Source organism: Scylla paramamosain, chromosome 16 (genome assembly GCF_035594125.1).
Source record: "Scylla paramamosain isolate STU-SP2022 chromosome 16, ASM3559412v1, whole genome shotgun sequence".
Lineage (NCBI taxonomy): Eukaryota > Metazoa > Arthropoda > Malacostraca > Decapoda > Portunidae > Scylla > Scylla paramamosain.
Genome location: NC_087166.1, coordinates 5,104,099 through 5,127,116, shown reverse-complemented (window position 1 = coordinate 5,127,116; position 23,018 = coordinate 5,104,099). Strand labels below are relative to the sequence as shown.

The 23,018-nt window shown below is 37.3% G+C and overlaps 2 protein-coding genes across 3 annotated transcripts in view; one reads left to right on the top strand and one right to left on the bottom strand.

Annotated features, from left to right (window-relative positions):
* Positions 1 to 4,991, top strand: part of LOC135107919 (uncharacterized) — a 64,390-nt gene extending 59,399 nt beyond the window's left edge. Inside the window, exon 2 of the mRNA XM_064018302.1 lies at positions 751 to 4,991. Within this exon, the coding sequence (XP_063874372.1) occupies positions 751 to 1,029 (279 nt within the window). The 3' untranslated portion in view covers positions 1,030 to 4,991. The remainder of the gene's footprint in view (positions 1 to 750) is intronic.
* A 1,155-nt stretch (positions 4,992 to 6,146) lies between these two features.
* On the bottom strand, positions 6,147 to 22,955 carry LOC135107918 (RNA exonuclease 4-like). Of its 2 annotated transcripts, XM_064018301.1 has the most exons (7): positions 16,514 to 16,704; positions 13,163 to 13,580; positions 11,184 to 11,473; positions 10,190 to 10,383; positions 8,751 to 8,886; positions 8,219 to 8,321; positions 6,147 to 6,660 (listed from the first exon to the last, which is right to left on the bottom strand). In XM_064018301.1, exons 2-7 carry the CDS (start codon positions 13,466 to 13,468, stop codon positions 6,502 to 6,504), a joined length of 1,188 nt encoding a protein of 395 aa, XP_063874371.1. In that variant the 5' UTR covers positions 13,469 to 13,580; positions 16,514 to 16,704; the 3' UTR covers positions 6,147 to 6,501. The 2 variants fall into 2 exon arrangements, 1 of the variants encoding a protein (XP_063874371.1); XR_010272051.1 differs by lacking the exons at positions 6,147 to 6,660; positions 8,219 to 8,321; positions 8,751 to 8,886; positions 10,190 to 10,383; positions 11,184 to 11,473 and adding exons at positions 20,828 to 21,148; positions 22,818 to 22,955 and having other exon boundaries at positions 13,279 to 13,580; positions 16,514 to 18,947.
* Positions 22,956 to 23,018: the final 63 nt, after the last annotated feature.

The window sequence follows — 23,018 nt, the reverse complement described above, 5'->3', positions numbered from 1 at the left end:
GCGTGTGTGTGTTTTATGTAAGAGAGTCACTGGCCAAGGGAAACAAAATCAGAGAAAAAAAAATATCCCACTGAGGCGCCAGTCCCAAAAGAGGCATCAAGAGAATCATCGAAAATTGAAGGTTAAGTGTCTTGAAACCTCCCTCTTGAAGGAGTTCAAGTCATAGGAAGGAGGAAATACAGAAGCAGGCAGGGAGTTCTAGAGTTTACCAGAGAAAGGGATGAATGATTGAGAATACTGGTGTGTGTGTGTGTGTGTGTGTGTGTGTGTGTGTGTGTGTGTGTGACATGATAAGGATAAGTTTCGACGGCCAGGAATTTCCATGGTTGTTGCTGCCACGAGCGGACTTCCCGCTTCACTCTATCAGGACGGGGAAACTCCACAACTAAGCCGAACAGCGGCCCTTCCCGACCCCTCTTATTAAAGATGAGTTATGAGCCTCGCGGCGTTCCTTCAGTAACGACCATTTTCCTCCTGGAAATCCAGAAATGCATTTTGATGTTTGAGACAAAAGCATTGTGACTATTTTTTGCCAAGTTACATACATTAACAATGCGGACAACAAACGAGAACAGGCTTTAGAGGGTCACTCTGACGTGCGTGGCCGCAATACCTGGTCTTAGGTTCCTTCAGGCAGCAATTATCACATATACCACCAGTATACAAGCTGATCAATCACAGAAACTACTTTAGGATAGTTTTGTCATGCGTTATTACGATCGTATTAACTGGTTTTCTTTCTTTCGGCAGACGGAGGCAGCAGCGCGGCTGACGGAGCTGGAGCGCCTGCTGGACGAACACGACCAGATAATCCGCGAGCTCAAGCGATCTGAGAGTGACAGCGGCTGCATCAACTACGTAGGAGTGACTCCCGCCCCGTGTTCCTCTGCCAACAACCTAGACATTCTTCCCATCACCGTCACGCCCCCCGCCACTTCACGCACGGCCCCCACCTCGCCCCTCTGCTCCCAGCCTCGCTCAGCGCAACACCAGGGCGGGTGGAAGATGGAGCGTGAAAACAGTAACTGAGGTAGCCACTGTTCTCCGTGGGATAAAGAAGTATCTTTCCTGGGTAATTGCTGATAGGAGTGGAATGGAATTAAAGGGATGTCTCGCACAGGACTCCCGCATCCCCTCAGGAGGAGTCGTGAATTACTACCTGTTCATTCAGAGGACCAGAGTAGGGGCACCAGATATTGCAGTCACATGCTTTATCGACTCTCCCCCAGTGAATATATTGGTTAGATAAAAAAAATATATATACATATATATATATATTTTTTGATGAAATCCTATTAATTTTCTGAAACTAAAGCTGTGATAATTGGCTGTAAATAAAAAGCTAATTAACATGCCGTATAGGTACATACCTGAAGAGCAGTCCATGGAGAGAGATGACTGAAGCACTTGCAGCTGTAGTATTAATGCTCAGTAGTTAAAATGTGATGATCATATTACAGATTATTTCCTCATTCATAGTGACAATTCAGATATTTGCTATCATGTTTCTGTTCACGTATCTGATTGTTTGGATATATGTCTTATGGTGTAATTTACTGGACCCAACAGCTCTTCAACTCGAAGTATTTGTCCTGAAAATCAAGAAATAAGCATTATTCACAAAGATAACACCATGAACACCACAAAACACTGATCATTGCATCAAGCAGCCCAGCACTGGAATGCACGGCACACCACTGCCCATTAACTTAAAACACTGGAGAGCACAGGGAGCACTGAGCACTAACTTAATGCAATCATGCACATAAAAAGAAGCACAAGATGCACAGAAGAATGCACATCTTGTATCAGTAAGGCACTGACAAGACTTGAATAGCTGCACTGCACTGAAGCACAATTACACCACACAGTATAGTATGAACACTTCTTAGCACTACACTACAAAGCACAGCACTAAAAATGCACACTACATGCAACTCAATCATAGTCACATTAGCACAGCACAGTGCACAGCACAGTGCACAGCACACTAGAAGGGCACTGAATGTAACTCAAAGACAGTTACACCTTAAAGAGCACAGTGCACATTGTAAGAGGAAGCACAATCATTCTGCAAGCACTAAAACTCTCATCAGTAATGTATCTATAATGAAGCACATGCACAGTAAGTAGCAAAGCACTATAATTAATAATATGGCACTCTGTTTCACTGCAGAATCCACAAAATGACATTGTATATTTCCTAGGCACCACAGCACACTAACAAGTGCAGCACTGTAGCATATGCACCACGTAGGGAAATGTTGGAAAGCAAGGCACAGTATTTACACTGCACTCCAAGCACAGTGCAAACTATTTCTGGTAAGAAGCACGAGCACTACAGCACAATGCAATGAATAGTGGGCTGTGTTCTGGTGAATGACAAGCTGTTATGTGGTACATTCATTCATAACATAACCAACATAAATCCATGCCCATGACACAACTGCACACTGCTACACAATGCAGTGAATAAACTAACAAGAGCTGCCTCATCAAAATAATTCTCAACATTTGCAAATGTAAATTTGTGTAACATTCAATAATCAAGTTTGACATTGGACACCAAGATATCCCATGACACAGTATACCAAAGAGAAGCCTAGTTTTGTATTATGTAGTAATTACAACAAATTTATTGTTAGAAGTTCACAAAGTATAGTTATATTTTGTCACAATAAATAATTAAGCATATGATGAAATTTTCGGCCATTACCTCAGTACTATAAGTGGACCGAGAACTCTCGTACCCAGCCAGAATGTTCCATACAACACATTTAGCTGTGCCTCAAGTGCCAACTCTCTGCATCTCTCTAAACTGCTGAAATGTTTATAAACGACTTACTAAAACCTTCTTCCAAACCTGCAGGAATTACCATGTTCAGCTGCTCATCCCCCACAGAGAATTCAACTGTAACATGTCTGCCACCTATTGCATCAAGGGAAAACTGAACTTCCTTTACAACTACCTGCTATACTTAAGACTAAAGACTATCTAGGTAGTGTACTGCATAAGTATTTTAGACTGTAGCTGTTATGTGTACTAAGCACTACTCTGGTAGCAAAAATGAAGCATCCTCCATGCAGTATTGAGACTGGGTGGCCAGTAGTGTATAAACTAGGGATAAGCATCAAATATATTATTCCCATAGCATATTAGAAATGCTCAGTGTTACAGCTTAATGTCTCAAAATTGGCAGCTATTAGAAAACACAATACAAAATGTTAATTTTAAAGGGCTCCATGAAACTTGTGAGTCCTATACCATTAATTTGTTGATCAAATTTCCATTAGTGACATAACTATACAATGTTTTTTATCATAATTCAGGTTCATGAGTGCAAAAGCTGGCTATTCTTGAATGGCTTCAGAGCCACTAATATGTTATTCTCTATACCTATAATTACATTTCTATTAGCTGCTGTCTCTGCTTTCTCACTTTAAAATGTTGGATCATTCCACAATCCTATAGTTACCTTCATGTCTTAGAAAGCTATTCCCTTTTCCTGCCTACTTCATTATAATTGATGGCAAAGTGTATTAGCATTAAAAATTTTATTGTGACTTTGTGAATTTGTTCGCAAATTGTTTCATAACTTGAACAAAAAAATGGGATAGTGGATCTCAAGTGATAGTATGATCTACATAATAAGTCATGTCATAGATAGCATCATTACTTATATTCATATTGCCATGATAAAGTACAGTACAATCAGAAAAAATATGATGGGATGAGTGTAAAAACTACCTGATATTAAAGTGTTGATATTTGTCATGGAACAACCCTGGTCATCCACAACTTAGGTAATCTCCTTATAAGCCAAATACTTACCCTAATCAATATGTATCCTGGTTGATTTAAAAACCGAGTTTTGAAATTTGGTCTGTAAACATAACATGGTGTGACTAATAATCAGTGGTTTCAGTATTGTGTTTTACTATGAAGGAATTGTGGAATTATTGCCATGGCAACTATTACTACATTGTGACAATTTACAGCAACATAATAGAAGTATTGTGAGTATTAATCAAAATTTTATCAGTATGTCAAGTAAAAGTTTCAAAAACTATTCCCAACTCTGGCTAGATCCTTAAAATTATCAGAGAATTTCTACATAATATTTCTTTAGTGCTTTGAATATAATCAAAGAAAGTATGTAGTACTGACTCAAATGTGATTTCTAAACTCGTTTCATAAAGAATATATACCAAAATACTTGACCACTTACAAATGATGGATTTACATCGCCAAAGCAAAAAACTGAGATATAAATCAAAGTTACTCAAGACTGAGTGTCATCACTTTTCCAGCATACTGTACCAAACTGATGTATTTTATGTGGTGAGTCTATTGTAATTACTATTTTATATCAATTTTACTAGTGATCCAACTTGGGTGGATCAAACTCCTCTTGGTGCTGTTGTGATAACCCATGAATCTTATTTCAGTGCATATTATGAAGTACAGGGACTTCTGAAATTTTCAACTTCTTAAAAGATTGCCATTGCTGTCTTTCTCATGGCTTCTGAGTACAAGGTGAAGTCATATCACCTTGTTACATATACATGACTAGTATCTGTGTGTATGCTGTGTCACCACTACCATTATATCAAGTGTTCATGTTATGGATACCTAGTTGTGATATGCTGTTTATATATCCACTACAAACAAAGTACATGTAGCTAAGTCATGTTAGCTATGAGTTATTTGGCATGATCCACATATCAAATGTACGTCATTTATTTATTGAATTATTGAATCTACCTACAGTGATCTAAATATTAATGAGCCTTAACAAAGTTACCCATAACAAGTTTTGGCAATTCTATGTAATATCTTAGTTTAATGAGCATATGGGGAATCTGGACGTAGTTTAAGTGTTCCATATAAAATAAATTATGTTCATATTCATGTATATTTCCATTTAGTTTAAACTTTTTATCTCAAAAATATATATGTATAAACTGTATATTAATAAAATGTAAGTCAATTAATCATTTCATTCATTCACACATAAATATTTCAGTTATAAGACTATACAGTACATATGTATCAGTTCTGGGCATTAGGTTTGGTGTCTGATCTTTCAAATACTAAGCAATAGGATCTACCCTAGTAAAGCTGTGGTGATGGATAACATATACACACATCAAATGAGCTAAGAATGAACTTCTTGGTAACTCATCTTTACTCATTGAATGAATCCCAGCAGTCTTCAGTGAGGATGAAGGGCATGCTATTCATCCTTTGTAACATGGAGATGATAGTAGATTGTCTTCTGGCAGGCTGAATGTTGTCCCATCAGTAATGTGTCACGAGTAATGTTTATGTGACTAAATGAGAAAGTGGGCACTTCCTGTTATTGTTCTAGCAGATCACAAATGTATATGAAAGCATGTAATACTCAATATAAAACAAGATAAAATGGAAGTTAAATATGAATCTAAAAAATTAAGATTATGGTGTTTGAAATAAATAAATCAAAATAGTTATTTTGAGTGACCTTATATACTATGAGTTAAATGCCCAAAAGAATCTGCACATTGCAAAATTAACTATGAATGACACCTCACCTTCCCACCATACACCACATTGGGTTTCTCCTGTCAGTTGTGGTGCTTCAAGAATGCTCTCCATTCCCCTCCATATGCAACTCCTCAATATGTTCCAGTAACTCCCTTTGGACAAACACAGCTTCATGTATTGTGTCTCTCCATCATTTTTGTGATCTTCCAGTGGATCTTTTGCTGGCTAGAGTCCACCTGTAGTACTTCAGAGTTGTTCTGTTCTCACCCATTCTCATTACATGACTGTACCATCTTAGCTGGCTTCTTGTGACAGATTTGAGTATATACTGTATTCCATTTCCAGTTCTTTCCTTATATCATCATTCCTTAGCCTGTCTTGCTGTCACTCCATTGACAAGTTGGACCATCCTCATTTCTGCTGCCTGCACCTTGCTTCAGTGTTTTGTTGTCAACACACAACATTCACATCCATATGTTAATAGTGGTCTCAGTATAATGACACCATCCATTGTAGACAGGAGTGCATGTTTACCCACTTTTTATGCAGTGTGCACTACCAATATTAAAATAGCAATATACACATATACCATTTGCTCACATCCAATTATCAAAACATCTTTACATTTCAGTCCTTTTATTAAGTTTTTAGCATGTATCCAAACTTCCTTTTTTATTTTTAACAATAACAAATGCACATATATCAAAAGTATACCCATATACATGCATAATATACTTTTATGAATCAATTTAATTTCAATACAACCATATTCATAATTAACAAATACTGAGTAAAAAACTGAACCTTTTGTGGAGTTTAATGGATGAAAACCAGCTACATCTCTCAGTTATGTAACAATCACTCTTATATGAAGCAATGTGTAATAACCAATATAAATTATCTAGATTTTTACTTGATTTCTAATCTTCTTCCTATAGTCCGGAAATTCTTTTTTTTATTTTTCAGCACGAGCCTTAATTACCTGAAGGAGCTTCCGATGACTGTTCTTTATTCTTGGCTGAGGCCATGTCTTTCCTTATCAAGTGTCTTTTTTTGTACTTATTTGGGCATGACTTTTCCCACTCCCTCCGGTGCATGGTGTAGAGGCGCATGGCTGCCTGGGCATCTTGAACCTGGGGGAAAGTGAGGTCTCATATAGTGATAATACAGTAAGTAATATATAAGGTAAGCACAGAGCAAGGTTAACATTTAGCATTTAAAATGATTTCTTCTGAAAGAAGGTATGTACATGCTATCCTCATCTTCAGAAAGTTTTGCAAAGTTAGTGTTAAAGCTATAAAAAAAATAAAATAAAATAAAATAAATAAAAAAGTTACTATAACTACATGTACTTTTGCAGTAGTAGAATGGAATTCTCTACAATGTGTCAAAGTTGTGAAAGTGGTAGATGGTGAGACCAACAAAAGCGCATATGAAACACGTAGCACACTTCTTAATGGGAGAGAGAAATTATTAGGGAGTGGAGGAAGTACTAACATGTTGCATCCTGGAATGGCTCAGCTACCAAGATGGAATGAATAAAGGTGAAATGACAAGATGGATATGCAATATGGAAGTAGATATTGAAGATGTAAGAGAAAAGTTCCCTATGAAATGAGAACAGTGTTAGTGTACACGAGAAAGGTCACTATGAGGGAACTTTACTGTACATGGATGAGGTTTATAAGTATGGATGGAATCAAGTGAGACCTTTGCTTAAAGAGGTTCTTATGACAGCCAATGAAGAGTAATACATTTTAGATGTTTTCCAGTTAATTTCTTTATTATTTATAATGTTTCCCCATTTTCACATGCTGGGGAAGTCTGCTGCCTTATTGTAAAAATATTACTACCATATCCCTGGTGCATTATAAAAGCCACCTAAAAGCGACAGTGCAAAGAGACTATGAACCCACTCCTCTATTTTATTCCTGGAAAGAAAAGTCATGATCTTTATTTTCTGAGTGAGTGAGTGAGTGAGTGTGTGTGTGTGTGTGTGTGTGTGTGTGTGTGTGTGTGTGTGTGTGTGTGTGTGTGTGTGTGTGTGTGTGTGTGTGTGTGTGTGTGTGTGTGTGTGTGTGTGTGTGTGTGTGTGTGTGTGTTTGTGTGTAATCATCTGTGAGAAACTCCATGAGAGAACAATCCAGACACCACTTCCCACAAAACTCTAATTTCATACACAATTGACAGACCAAGGCTTTCTTCCTCACATGGCGAATTGGATTCTTTCCCCACTGAAATTATAGAGTTGAAAATCCTACACAATGACCATGCCTTCATGGCCCAATGACAATTTGTAAAACTAGGCAATTAACAACTCTTTGGGACAAGAATCCAAACATCTCAAATGGTGACAAAATGACCAGCAGTCAACCACAGCAGCAGCCAGAAACTGTAAAAAAAAAGTGCCTAGTTTGCTCTCCCACAGAACTACTCATATATGCAAACTTAGATGTAAAGATAGCCATGTTCTGCCATGCAGTCTTCTCCATCTGCCATATGAGACAAAGCAGCTTTTATCTTCCACACAATTCTGAGAATTATCATTTAGTGATTTGCCCAAAAGAAATGGTAAGTAACTGGATAGAGTATATGCTAACCTAGATAAAAACCAAGAATCACTAATTCTAGGCTAATAGAGTTAATCATTCCTCAACAATTATACACAAAGATACAGTTATCAAATCTTACAGAATTGTGTTCTCCTTCCTGTATCTGGATACCTAGGAGCTGTTCTACCAACTTCTTCAGACTGGGAGTCCTGCCTCCAAACAGACGTTTAAAGCCTTTATATCTGTAAATGAAACATTAAACACTATAAATAGGTGTGTAACTGAAGAAAAAACAAACAATACTTTCTAGTCATGAGGGAGCTGTGCATATTCTTGAAAGTTCATCCACTATATTTAAATGGCTCTAGGAGGAGGAGGAGGAGGAGGAGGAGGAGGAGAAATATGTAAATATTTGTTTAAAAAAAAAAAAAAAAAAGAGAGAGAGAGAGAGAGAGAGAGAGAGAGAGAGAGAGAGAGAGAGAGAGAGAGAGAGAGAGAGAGAGAGAGAGAGAGAGAGAGAGAGAGAGAGAGAGAGAGAGAGAGAGAGAGAGAGAAAATTCCAAAAAAGTACACTACACAGACCTAAAATAATGCAAAAACAGTAGATATTTATGTACATTAACTTCAGGTATCAGCTAAAGAAAGAAATATGATGATAATTAGATGCATACTTGGATGTGTCTCTGATGTTGGAGCGTGGATGGCTGAGGTACAATGTGCGCAGGTCATTGTGTATTGCGTGACCCACAAGAATGTGCCCTTCAATCAGGTCTGAGACTTCTTTCTGGACAACAGAAAAATTGTATCCTGAAATAAGGCAGAAAAGGAGATTATAATTTCATCTATGTTAAAAAGTCAAACTGATACACAAATATGGAAATACACAATGCATTTTTTTCTACCAGGGACTGACAGGGCTGAATGGTGTGTGTGTGTGTGTGTGTGTGTGTGTGTGTGTGTGTGTGTGTGTGTGTGTGTGTGTGTGTGTGTGTGTGTGTGTGTGTGTGTGTGTGAATTGAATTGAACTGAATTTATTTACACTCAAACTTTTATATAAAAGTATGGAGCACATTCCCTCACACAACATATGTAAAGAATTATTTTGTGTTTTCTAAATTAGTCTAAATTTATCAACTATATAACATCTATTATTTCAGTGTTACCTTTACCTAAACAATTTTATTACAGCTGCAACAGAGAGCACTAAATTGTTAAATGCAGACACACACATGTGTGTGACTGCATGTATTTAGCTTAGAATAACTATTCTGTAGAGTGTACATGATCAGATCCCATGGATACTGTTAGCTTGAATACTTAGGATTAATGTTTTCTTGGATGCATATAGAGTACATCAAGATGTATCATGAGAGGCAGTTTTAAAATGTGCATCTCCAGAGAATTGTGGGAATGTATACCAAGTCTGTGATCACAGGCAACTCAGACCATGGTGAACACCCCAATTCCTCACTGCCTCCCTAAACAAATTTTCATATAAGGTTCTGCATGTTTCATGTTTTTGAACTGACACCATTCAAGTCTTACACGTGAGCATCTACGATTGAATGTTATCAATGTGACTTGTATGCCACACACTTATCACTACAGACACCCACAACATGAAAAAACAAAGTGTGTTCCATGCCGAGAAAAAAAGGCCAATTACGTGTCAACAAAGACAATAAATACTGACGTTGGTAATTAATAATGGTCATTGTTGCAATGGGTGTGAGTGAGGAGGAAATATGCACTTAAGATACCAATGAGTCATTTTGTCCCAGCCCATTTTTATGCTTGCTGAGACCCCTTAAGCAAAACATGCTCCCCAAGTTCACTGACTAACATTTCACATTCACTAGCATTTCCTCACACAACTTAGCCTCTTGGCCTATGGAGGAAGGGGATCAATCTTCACATAACATAGACAACACATAACAGATAATTCAATAAAGATGTTAAGTATATAAATTACAATACCAAACAATGATTACAAATTTATATTAGAAAGGTTAACTGTAAGGCAGCTTAGCTGTGTACTTATTAATCTTGGAATTTGACTGCAGAAAATTCTATTAAACCTTGACAAAAACAAGGATATGAGCCTACATACCATTCACCAGGTCCTGCGGCCTGATCCCAGAGACTGCAGTCCGATAATCCACCACTTCCTCAGTCGGCTTCACAAACTTGTCATACAACACCTTCCCATGTTGGTTAACAATGGATACTCTGGCCAGTATTGAATCTTTACCATTCATTCCCACACCAACCATTTCGCAATCCATTGCTACAAATTTTGTTACACTGAGAGGGAGAGAAGATACTGCTTTAGAGTATAGCTTTGTTTTACCTACAAGTCATTTTAATCATTTAAAGATCCAAGCAGTTGAAATAAGTTCCTAGAGAAAACCAACCTAAGCCTGTCTGCCATTGTCCAGCATAGAGACTTAGATAGGATGAATGAATGGACAGATAGGTGCCAAGTGCAGTTTAATATTAACAAACATAAAGTACTTAGCATAAGTATAAGAAATAAAGACAGTATTTACACAATAAAGAACAAGGCTCTGGTAAGTTTAGAAAACAAGAAAGATTTACAAAGATTTAAACTATAGTTAGCTGATGATCTGTGATCATCTCTGATGCATAGAGACCAGAAATAAAAGCAAACTGAGGTATTAGGATTAATTTTTATGAGTGTTAAAGGTAGAAGTCCCAAAGTAATATTAAAGTTATATTTGGCACTGGTCAGACCTCATCTTCATTATGCTGTGCAGTTCTGGTTCTCATTACAGGAAGGATATAGGCCTAATAGAATTAGTATTAAAGGAGAATGATTAAAAGGATACAGGGGATGAGGGGTATTCCTTATGAAAGGAGATTGAAGCTTTTAATTTACATTCCTTAGAGAGGTGCAGGTTCAGACGGGATGTGATAGAGGTCTTTAAGAGGTATAGGGGAATATAAAAAGACAACAATTTAAATTTCAAGATGACAAATACCACCTTCATACAGTGCACTCACTTCCTAACCTTTTTTTTTTCATTACACAGCGACCTCTAAAATAACTGTGAAGAACTTACAGAACAATAACAAACACCTACCCTTCAAAAGAGTCTTCTTTAACCAATGTTTTACTTCCAGATTTCTTATCACTCCTTTTGATACCTGGCTTCTCTGTATCTTGACTGGGTGCATGTTCTTCAAGAAGGATCGGGTCAACATTGTCAAACCAGATGTCCAGTTTTTCCTTTTCCTGCTTGGGGGTCTCTTGATTTTCCACTTTATTGTTTGAACTCTCTGTTCCATTTATCTTCTGCATCTTACCTTTTGGTTTTCTGTATCTAAATTTACTTTTATCTTTTACTGTCTTCTGATCATCTTGAGTTATAATCTAAAATAAAGTAAAGGGTTACACATATTTTGACAGGAATTTCACCATACACCAGGTATGTGATATATGTGAGTTCGAAATATGTGAATTCTATCATATACGACTAACCAAAATGTGCCAAGTATTCTCAATATGCAAGAAAAATTCTCTATTATGTAAGAAGCAGCAGTGGTGCAAGTGGTTGGTGAGGTACAGTAACCAACTCCCACTAGAGGGCGGTGAGTGTAAATGTTTTCCCACGCTTTCCTCACACCACACACAACCCACAAAAGCCACAGGCACATCAGTCTCACATTTACCTCCGTTATGAGAGGCTCTATTTGCTCTGTGGTGTTTGAAACAATTATTTTGTGCTTCTTTAGTGCCTCTTGTTTATTTCCAATGTCTTTCCATATTATATTTTACAATTTATCTTTACTGATGTGTTTTACTATTGCTTTAGTGCTTTATTTTTGTGAAACAGTACCGAAATAAATATTTAGAGGGCTCAAAAATGGTCGTGTAACATAACCACCTATAATTAATGGGATGATACGTTCAATATATGTGAATTCTCGTTATGCGAGCTTTTTTTGCAGAATGTAACCCTCAATGAATACCTGGTGTATTACATACATAACTTATTACAAAACCTTGTGATTCTTATACTTTTGGCCAGAGTATAACCAAAAGTAAACTACAAACATTCTGCTAAACTGTTCACCATCCTCTTATCTGGGATAGCTGAAGACTGTTCCCCACAGAAATGCTACATAACAGAAAAAAATTACACTCAACTTTAGACAAGTGTTAAGAGCTGAAAAGTTGAGGAGCTAAGAAGATGCATTGCTAATCAGACATTAATTTTGTGCAGTTCTGATATGAAAATTTGAACAAAGAAAGCAAAACCCTAACATAGAGTGCTTGATTAGATAAAACCACATAAATATTTAGATACCTAATCTAAATACAGAAATTTTGCAACTTATATCTCAGCAATCATTACATTGACTGCCAGTAAAGACCACGCAGGTCATATATTCTACTATTCTTGCAATGATCATGAAGACACTAATTCTGATCCCATGCATCAGATAAAATTTCTTAGTAAATTACTTTATGACATTACACAAGCCAGCAAAAGTTTATATTTGGTCAACTTGTAAGAGTTACTATGTATATGAAAAAATAGCAACCAATTAAAAGAAAAATTATGACATCAAGTTACTGCAACAAGATTTTGAGGACTTTCTGAAGGTTCAAAGAGAGGCAATATTATGAAACAATTAACTGTATCCATTATGTGCTTGACTTGTGGTCAGTGAATCCCTAAAGAGTATAGGGACAGGTTTCACAGGATTTATGGTACACACTATAAACATAATCTATATTTCACCTTTTAAAACTGATTCAGCATAATGAAGATCATACATTACATGTATTGTTTCACAACAGTCAAGTACAATATGACATGCTGCTGAACATACAGTCAAGTGGAAAGTACAGTAGTAGTAGAATATTACAAAATATTGAGGTGAACTTCAAATGTTAAGAGATTTAGCAACCAAATAGTTGGAGAATTATTCTATATGTGTGCAAGCATGTATCTATCAACTGTTTTCATGAGACCATTAATGGAACCAGTAATCCTTAAGAGATCAAGAACTCCTACACCAGATAAGTTATTGATATACAAAACATTATACATACCTCCTTCAGCATCTTCCAATTAGCTGAATAGTCTTCAGGCTTTTTCACAATAAGAACTGGTTTAATTATTTGTGTTGCTGAACCTCCTTCAGGTGTATTTTTCTTCTTATTTCTTCTTTTCTTCCTGGGATGAAGGGATTGGTTCACATCATGGTTTTCCATGGTTGCTGAAGTGTGTTTTGTGGGTGAATTCATGGCATTATCATTTATCTGGAAGAATTTTCTTTTTCTTTTCTTTTTGTGGATTCCTTGCCCATTCTTGGCAGGACCTGTCCCATTAGATGGATTACTTCTTTGTGGATTCATTGATTAATCAAAATTACTTTTCTTGAGCTAAAGTCCTTTATTTCTATTAATTATAATTCTTATGGTCACCCATCATCTACTGCTGAGCATATACTTTCTGAAGTCCAGTAATCTGAAACAAATTGTCACAATAAATAAGCTGATAATGACACTAATTTATGGAAAGCTCTGAGCTATTGTACATGGAGCAAACAAATAATTAAGAATAATCATATCAATTTCCTCTACTCCCTAAAATATACTACTGGGTTCAATTATTTTTACTCATTTAAAACAATCTGGTGAGAAGGTCTGCTTTGATTATGAGATGCAGCCAACAGTACAAGATGTTGAAACAAGTACATACATTATACATTATGATGTCTGATGCTTGTCATTTTGACAGATGTGATTCAACTGCCATTCAATTTAAATTCTTCCTTGAATAAATGGAAAAAAAGATTTATGAGAATAAGAATATATCCTGACACATGATAGGTAATCTCTGAGAAACAGATGAAGCTTAAATGGTAGTTTCAGGCAAAGCCCCCACCCTTATGGTCAAGAGCTTTAATGTTCACTTAGATGCTGGTGACATTAGAACTCAAGAATCCATACAATGCTGCTGGACAAAGAGCATCGGTGGTCTTAAAAGAGAAGATTCCATCACAGGATTGTTTTCAGTGAAGGTCAGATTCGGGAGGCACATGCATGGTCAAGTGCTGGTAAATTTTATATAGCAAATTCCTACAAAAGCCTGAATTATTCCATTATCTTTAACTGTCTGTAACTAAAGGTTGCCAATTCAACTTAGCCCTAGGCTTGAAATTAAGAAGCATTTCTTTAGTATAAGGAATATTAGTTTATGGAGCTCTCTCCTGTAAATCTTGACTCCTTAACAAATTAAAAAGCATTTAAAGTTCCCTTAGCTAACCACCTTGGATATCTTTAATTCTCATATGAAGATTAAATGTGATAATATTAGTGGTGCTTTCACCATAGCATTTACAACTTGCAACAAATGATGCACTTTGCACTCCATTTTGTTCATGATCTGCTATTCTTATTTTCATTTACTTATTTTTATTTTATCTAGTTTACTTTATTTATTTATTTATTTACTTCTTCTATTTCTATTTTTTCTTTTATATATATACATATGAAATTAGGCGTTCTGAAACGTCTCCGTCAGTTTTTCTCACCCCCCAGCTGCTAACTCTGTACAAGGGCCTTATCCATCCATGTATGGAGTATGCTTCACGTGTCTGGGGGGTTCCACTCATACTGCTCTTCTAGACAGGGTGGAATCAAAAGCTTTTCATCTCATCAACTCCTCTCCTTTAACTGACTGTCTTCAGCCTCTCTCTCATCGCCGCAATGTTGCATCTCTAGCTCTCTTCTACCGCTATTTTCATGCTAACTGCTCTTCTGATCTTGCTAACTGCATGCCTCCCCTCCTCCCGCGGCCTCACTGCACAAGACTCTTCTTTTTCTCACCCATATTCTGTCCATCTCTCTCTAATGCAAGAGTTAACCAGTATTCTCAATCATTCATCCCTTTCTCTGGTAAACTCTGGAACTCCCTGCCTGGTTCTGTATTTCCACCTTCCTATGACTTGAATTCCTTCAAGAGGGAGGTTTCAAGACACTTATCCTTCAATTTTTAACTATCGCTTTGGACCCTTTTATGGGACTGGCATTTCAGTGGACATTTTTTTTTATTGGACTTTTGTTGTCCTTGGCCAGTGTCCCTCCTACATAAAAAATGCTTGTCATTGTTGGGTTCAGGAAGCACAACAGGTAAAAACACTGGGTAAAGCAAAGCACCACAAGACACAGGTCTAATCATCACATGCCACACCTAATATTGCAATAAGTGTTTTATCAGGAAATGGTTATCATACTGATTCAACATAAAAAAAAAAAAAAAATACAGTAAAAAACAGTATTAAGGTACTAAAAAAATTAATTCTCTATGTTAAGTTTAATTAGGCTTATGACCTGGCGGAAGAGAAACATTCCCTTCAGTTACATTAAGTTAAGTTAAGTGGGGCTTTGATTAGTCACCTACAGAGCTCTGGGGAGAATGGATGTCCTTACTGAACATTCTCCATTGCAAAATAGTGAGAAATTAATTTATAGCAAATGAGGGAGGTGGACATAACCAGGGGATTGAACATGGATCACACAGTCTAGAAGGAAAATACTTAATGGACTGGACCATAAGGTACCTCACTGTCAGCTCATTTATCCTCATTCTGGCATTACTTGAACCTTCTCCTCCATCTAGATAAATTTCTGATGTTTCTCTAATATCATGCAATATGGCAGCATAAATATCCAAACAGTCCATGGTATCTTTATGAAGTTTACCAAAGTATACATTAGGAAACCTCGTTTCCATCCGGTATTCTTTTTCCTTGGCAGCAACATCAATTTCCAAGTTAACTCTACCATACCATCTAAACTCAAACTAGGGTTATCTCATCTCCTTTTCCCAATATCCATATGTCAATTCCACCACCATGCTGCCAATGTCATCACTAAGACAAAAAACTATGTTCTCCTTTACAAAACAGTGAGAAATTAATCTATCGCAAATAAGGAAGGTGGATGTGACTGTTAAGTTTGGTTGGGTTTGACAGAAGGCCAAGCTTCATTACACTAAGAGGTTAACTTAATTGAATATAACATTGTAAAAGAAATGCCAGCCAAATCAAGTGAGTACCATGTGTGGCTGAGGGCAAAATGGAGCACCTTAGAGTGACACTCCCTAAAATGTTTACCAAAGTTGTATAATTCTACAAATTATGCCATGAGCCAATAGCAAGTCCTCCACAGCTGCCTTGTCTTGACTAGCAAGTTACTTTTGACAGAACTTAAACACTAATTAGATTTTACTGATCATAATTTGACAGTATTTAAGCGCCAAGACATACATGACAAAGTGTAATGAGAAGACAGCAAACTATATGGGGTTTTCGTAACCTAAATATTGTTGTTCTTGACAGGAGGGAGAAAAAAAAAATCACAAAACCTTATGATAAACAACTTAAGAAAATTTACCTTAAACTGCAATATAAGTGCTGATAGTGGTATTGTTCTCAGTCCGATTTACTGAAAGGATTCTTGGTTCTTGCCCATTCACGCTGCCTGTGGAGGAACCAGGCGCACACGTGTCACAGCGAACTGGTGTTTACATGTGGAGTGTCGGTGGGGGAGTACTGGTGGGAGGCGGAATTGTTTCGCTTTTGTAACGGCACCGGTAAGCAGTTCTCTATCCATTCTATGATGGTAAGAGGCAGTATTTAGCCCTATTTTAGCTTTCCCCACCCGAAAATCATCCTTTTCTCCAACATCGTAGGAGGTTGGACTTTAAAGAAATAAGAGAGAACGGCGTGACTCCTCTTCATCTAAAGAAATAGGAAACAGAGCCGCGTGACTCTTCTCAATACTCACTGAGAAAAAAAAAATCAGAAATAGGAATATGCATTGAGGCAAGATGTGTGCCACCTGTCCTGACTTAAGGATCTGTAGCAATGGCTGCCAACACTGCAGGACAGCAAGCAATCTCACATCACACAAACAAAACAGACAACTTACCATAAGTGAATTTCCACCATCCTTAGTGATCTTTTGGTGATAATAATAAAGGTGATAACTGGTGATAATAATGATAATAATACATCGAATTTAGATATTTCTTTTACTATAACCAGCAAATGCAGTAACACAAGGCTACCCACCATAATAACTATTATCCAAATTTCCTAAAGTGATAACACAAAGTTGTGTTTAAGAAAGCATATCTCATTTTCTAGTGATTTACTTTTGTTTCTTACTTTGGAAATGAAAGATCACCACCCATCATTTTCATTCACATATAAATGATAAAAGACAAATATATTTTCTGAACAATATAAAAAACTGATCAGTAAAAAATTAAAGTACAATACTGCAAGCTCAACACTCACATCTAGCATGAAAAAAACAAAATGAAATAAAAAATAAATAAATAAATAAAATAAAATAAACTATGCAACATCATTCTCAGTACAAATATTGTCAACCAACTATTACAAAATATATATGGCTGGTGTGTATATATATATATATATATATATATATATATATATATATATATATATATATATATATATATATATATATATATATATATATATATATATATATATACACACACACACACACACACACTTTTATTTCCCTTAGTTAAAATAATTTAATCTGGACCCCAAATCTTAAATGTACGATCAAAGGAGCAAGTGGCAATAGTGCCATCAACTGGCGAAATGTCAACTCCCATCACCTTCTGTCCGTGACCTTCAAGTGCACGCATTGCCTGGAAGGAACCATGACACCACAGCCGCACTGAGCCATCATAGGAACAGGTAACAATGTATTGGCCTCCTGTTCGATCATATCTAACACCAGTTACAATACCAGTATGTGAGGGTATGGTGTATGTGCATCGCCGCTGCCTCACATCCCATATCCTAGCTGTGTTGTCCTCACTCCCAGTCACTATGTGGTAACCATCAGGTGACCAATCAATGGCCAGCACAGGATTCTGATGACCTGAGAGAAACATCATACATCGACCTGTCCTGAGGTCCCAAACACGCCCATATGAATCCATGCCTCCAGTTGCTGCTAATGACCCATCATTTTGAAATGCTATGCAATAAACAGGTTTTGAATGACCTTCCTGGAATAAAACCTCTTCTTGCAGCTCCAAGTCCCACAATCTCCAACTGTTGTCATGAACACATGCACCAAGAAATCTTCCACTTGGATGAAAACCAACTCGTGAGACACGTGATTCAAAAACTGGAAATTCAGCAAGAGGTTCGTCACTACTTAGACTCCACAATTGAACACTGCCATCACGTCCACTTGAAACCAGATTTAGTGCACTTGGTTCCATGGATATTGTTGCACTAGGATGCCACACAACACTATCCACATAACAGTTGTGACCCCTAAGAGTGTGTTCTATGACACACTGTGGTACCTGCCAAACCTTCACAAGTCCACTCCATGAGCTTGTTGCCAAAAATTTCCCATTTGGGCTAAAGTTACAGTATGAGATTGGTCTTGAATCAGCATTCTGACTTCCCAAAAGACCAAAAGATCTTAATCGGTTTTGAACTTCTTGTCTCTTGGCAGTACGTGTTGCTTCTGGAACTTGGTAATTGAGATGCTCACTCTTCAGCCTGGCTCTCGCACGGGCTATGGAATAATTAACAAGAAACATCCGTGCTTCTTTCAGGGACTCTGGCCCTTCATGGTACCAGGTTTCTTCTGGATGCTGCTGATCATGTTCTGTAGTCTCTCTTTCCTGCTGCCCTGCTGCTGTCTTTTTCAAGGCATCTTCCCCCAAGCGAGACAGTAACTCCTTCAATCGATTCCTTCGATCAGCAGGACCTTCACCAAACAAGCAGATAGGCTCACCCAACAGCCTTAGCTGTTGCTTGACCTATAAGAGAAAAAGTCTCACATATTCAAACTAAAAGTGTTTTATAGCCTTAGAAGCTATGTGTACCTATATATCCCTTCATGTATAAGTGTCACTTCATCAAGTAATTTCCACAGTACATCTTTAGGTATTAATTTTGAGTAAAAGGACAGCACACTAACTGGTTCAGAAAGGGCACCTTGCTGCTAAGGAAGTGTGAACACTGCATAACCCACTGCTCTGTACTTTAGATTAATAGGTTTTCCAGTCGGTGGATAACTGGATTTGTATAAAGATTCACACATTTTAAGGTGCTAAACCCATCAGATAAGATGAATTTGGTGCTTCAAAAAGTAAGTCTTAAGCCAGATTCACAATGGTCCATTCTTATGGATTCCGTCTTCATTCACCATCCAATAATGATGTCACCACCATGCCTGTTCGAGCAACTGTATTGGGAACTGGGCTCTGTTTCCGCCTCTGTTTGAGCAGACACCATCAAACAGAAAAGATGAACTAAGTTTAACTTTGTATGGAGATGATCACAACGTTGCACATATTGATACTTTAGATGCTCTAGGTATGATATTCAAGTACATGATATAAAAATTATTGAATCACCCCTTTGTAGTGTAATAATGCTATACTGCAAATTATACATTTTTTACACTTCACTGAAAAAGAGGAGTGACTGTGATTCCAGCAAGAAGTGTGGCAACACCACAAATTTATGTAAACAGAAGCACATGATTCTGGTTTCACCCCAGGAAAGTCCAACCATGCATAAGGTATGGTAATGACAGTGAATTGATAACTGACAACCAGAAATAATGTAACCTCCCTCTCCACCACAACATGCATTGATACAGCAGACACTGCTGCCCCCATTGTGCCATGTAGGATTCACCAGTGTGTAAAAGTTTCTTATATTTCTTTACTGTGCAATTAATGACTCTTCTCCTCCTCCTCACTGATCTCTCTTAGTCAGCTGTGAGCAGCAAGCTCCTTTTCGAAGTGGTCTCTTGGCCATGCTGACAAACAATGGATAAAGGTAAACAGCGGTCAACTCTTCCATTCAGTAAGAACTCCATTTTTGTGATGTCATTATTAGATGGTGAACAGAGATGGAATCCATAATAGGGACCAGTGTGAACCAGATCTTACTGAGAAAAAAAGACTTTCCCAATCCCTGGATTTCAGGTTCAGGAAATTCATTTTTGGGGTAGGTTTACAGTACACCTAATTCTTGTTATATGTAGATTCTGATTGTGTGGTTTCATGTTTGACGCACCTAAATGTGCCAGATATTCTATGTGAGAAAATTCATTTTTATGCATTTTAAAATAGGTTGCTGATTTATCAAAGGCTACAATGGATATAGACACAGCCTGGAGACAAGGCAACACTTCAATCGAGAACTATAATTCCTCAAAGACAATCTAACACCTACTCCACCACCACCCAACTTGACTGACACCACCTCTTTAGTGCATTGTGATGCAGCAAAAGTGCCAAGATTAACATTGCAGGAGCAGAAAGATCAGAACTGAGTCATGGAACATAACACTGTATAACTGCTGCATACTTAGGATCACATTACATAAACAGAATCTCCCAGTGCAAGAGTTTTGCAAAACCTAACCCCTACAAATAATGACACTTATGTAGATTTACTTAACAAATACAGATGGATGAGTGAATAAGATTTTGTTACATGGATTATGTATGTGTTCTTGGATGGGTACAATACATCAGGTATGTATATGCATGACATCACTACTTCCAAGTTCTATGATGCATATCTTTTTACATCATTCAAGTAAATCAACCATGTATAATCACTAGTAAAGAAATATATTGACACAGAAATGGACTACAGATAGAAACAAACTATGACCCACCTCACTGTCATCTGTCGTCACGTGGATCATCCTGGCACGACGCTTCCTTTCAAACTCCTCCAGCAAAGCTTTCTTCTCGTCCAACATCTCTGGCTCATCCAATTCCATATATTCATTGCTGGTGTGAATATTAGTTGCAGGGGCAGGGCTTCCTGGGGAGGCTGGCTGAGAGTCTTCCTCACCCCCCGCAGTGTCCATAGGTGCATACCACTGACGCTCTCCTCCTCCACTGCCCGTCCCATTGCCAGTCCCACCACCACCCCCACTCAGGGGTACAGGAGATTCTTCACCTTCAGACATTGCTTCTAGATTTTGATATTACTGAAAAATAACATGAGCTTTATTCTACACACCTCCAATGTATGAACACAGGTGGGAAAAACAAGAGTATAATATGAGGACCACATCACTGTGGTTATGCCCTCTGAGAACATGATTGCCAAACCAATATAACAACAAAAGTACTAAATTAGGTAAATTATTTCATTTAAAGTAGTAGTATTACACAAGTTATATATTTTCAAAACAAAACTCTCTAATTCTGATACATTTTTATGTGTTATGAATTAATATGATAACTATGTCTCATCATAATTAATATGTAACTAACTCCTAACCAAATCAGGGCCTCTGACTGATATAAACAAACAATGTTCTATTGTTTTAAAAAGATGATGATTTGTGGAAAGTTCAATGGAGTTCAGTGCATTGGGAAAGGCCACGTGCAGCTCACAAGTGAGTGTATAAACTTTTTGTTCTGTCCTGATCTGAAGCTGGTTACCATATCATAATTGTAATTATATATCATTATTTCAGTAAACAGCATACTCAGGGCATTAAATCCTTCCCATACCATGTACATAGATATCACCATTCCAAGTAAATTGACAGCCAAACTACAAATTTAGAAATAAATGTAATATATAAAACGAAGTTTTTGCAGAAACAAGATGGCAAAGCCTGTTGCTAAAGCTTTTACATTACCTAACCTAACCTAAACTAGCTGGGGGCTTTGCCTCAATGGACCCCCCTTGAGGATTCTAACATAACCTAACCAAACCCAACACAAACTACCCCAGGGGAGCTTCAATCCCCCCTGGACGCCCCCCTATGGATACTAATCTAACCTAATATCATACCACCACACTACGCTAACAAGTATGATTTAGAAGCACTCACAAAATTAAGATGTACAGATCTTTGGCTTTTCCACTGTAGCACAGAAAAAAGTCAAGTAGACCCAAATCACAATCCATACACCTGTCTGACACTATGATGAAGATAGAACTGATGTGGCAGCTCACTGCTGCCTTTCATATCCTCATGGAGGAATACATGTGGATTAATTTTATACTACACGGGCCATTTGAATTTGCAGTGCAAATGTGTCATGCATAAAACCTTATTTGATTACATATTAATATGACAATTAATTTGCTTCCAGTGCAACACAAATATCAGTCAATAATACAATAGTGAATAAAATACCTGCCACGGAACTAGTTACTGTGGCGACGTAATGCAGTCAAAGTACCGGCAAACCAACATAGCAAAACACACGCAGTACTGATTGACCCAGCGCAGGGTCGTAAGGGCGAGGGCGAGGAAATTGAGATAAATTTTGAAAATTTGTTTGAGTTGTCTGTTATTTTGTGTCGCATGGTGTAATCATTAAAAATGCTCCAAATGATGTGATCTACCGAACTGACCGACGTTAAGCCCCACTACAACAATGTAAGTCACATTATAGTCTAGCACAGGACAATATAGAGATAACACTAGTGTTTTCATATGAGGACAAGGTTAGGTTATGATTCGTTCAGTTCACTAATTTCACTGCCGATCCCTTCATTGGGTGGATCACGACTTGAAAAGAAGTCAAATTTTACCGCTGAAGAAAAAGTCAGTGCCCTGAAGTTCATAGGCTAAGGTTATGCCCATAATCCCCTTAACACATGCACCAATGAGGAGTATATGAAGCAGTACTCACCACAAAGAATACCAGGCCTGTGTTCCTCACCGCCTCACCAAAGATAAACACAACACACTGCCACCGCCTAGACAGCCTTACTATAAAACAAACAGCATAAAACTACTCGCATTAATTTGATATCTACTGTGTTAAAAAAAAATATATACAATTCAATATATGCCATAATTAATAAATACAAAGTAAAAACAAAATCAAACT

Bases quoted from the DNA above. Each gene is read 5' to 3' on its own strand.
- LOC135107918 (XM_064018301.1), bottom strand. From the start codon at position 13,468: ATGAATCCACAAAGAAGTAATCCATCTAATGGGACAGGTCCTGCCAAG. The intron at 11,474-13,162 runs GTATGTATAATG...ACTTTATTTTAG, and splicing joins ATTGGAAGATGCTGAAGGAG to ATTATAACTCAAGATGATCA. The intron at 8,322-8,750 runs GTATGCATCTAA...TTTCATTTACAG, and splicing joins AACATCAGAGACACATCCAA to ATATAAAGGCTTTAAACGTC.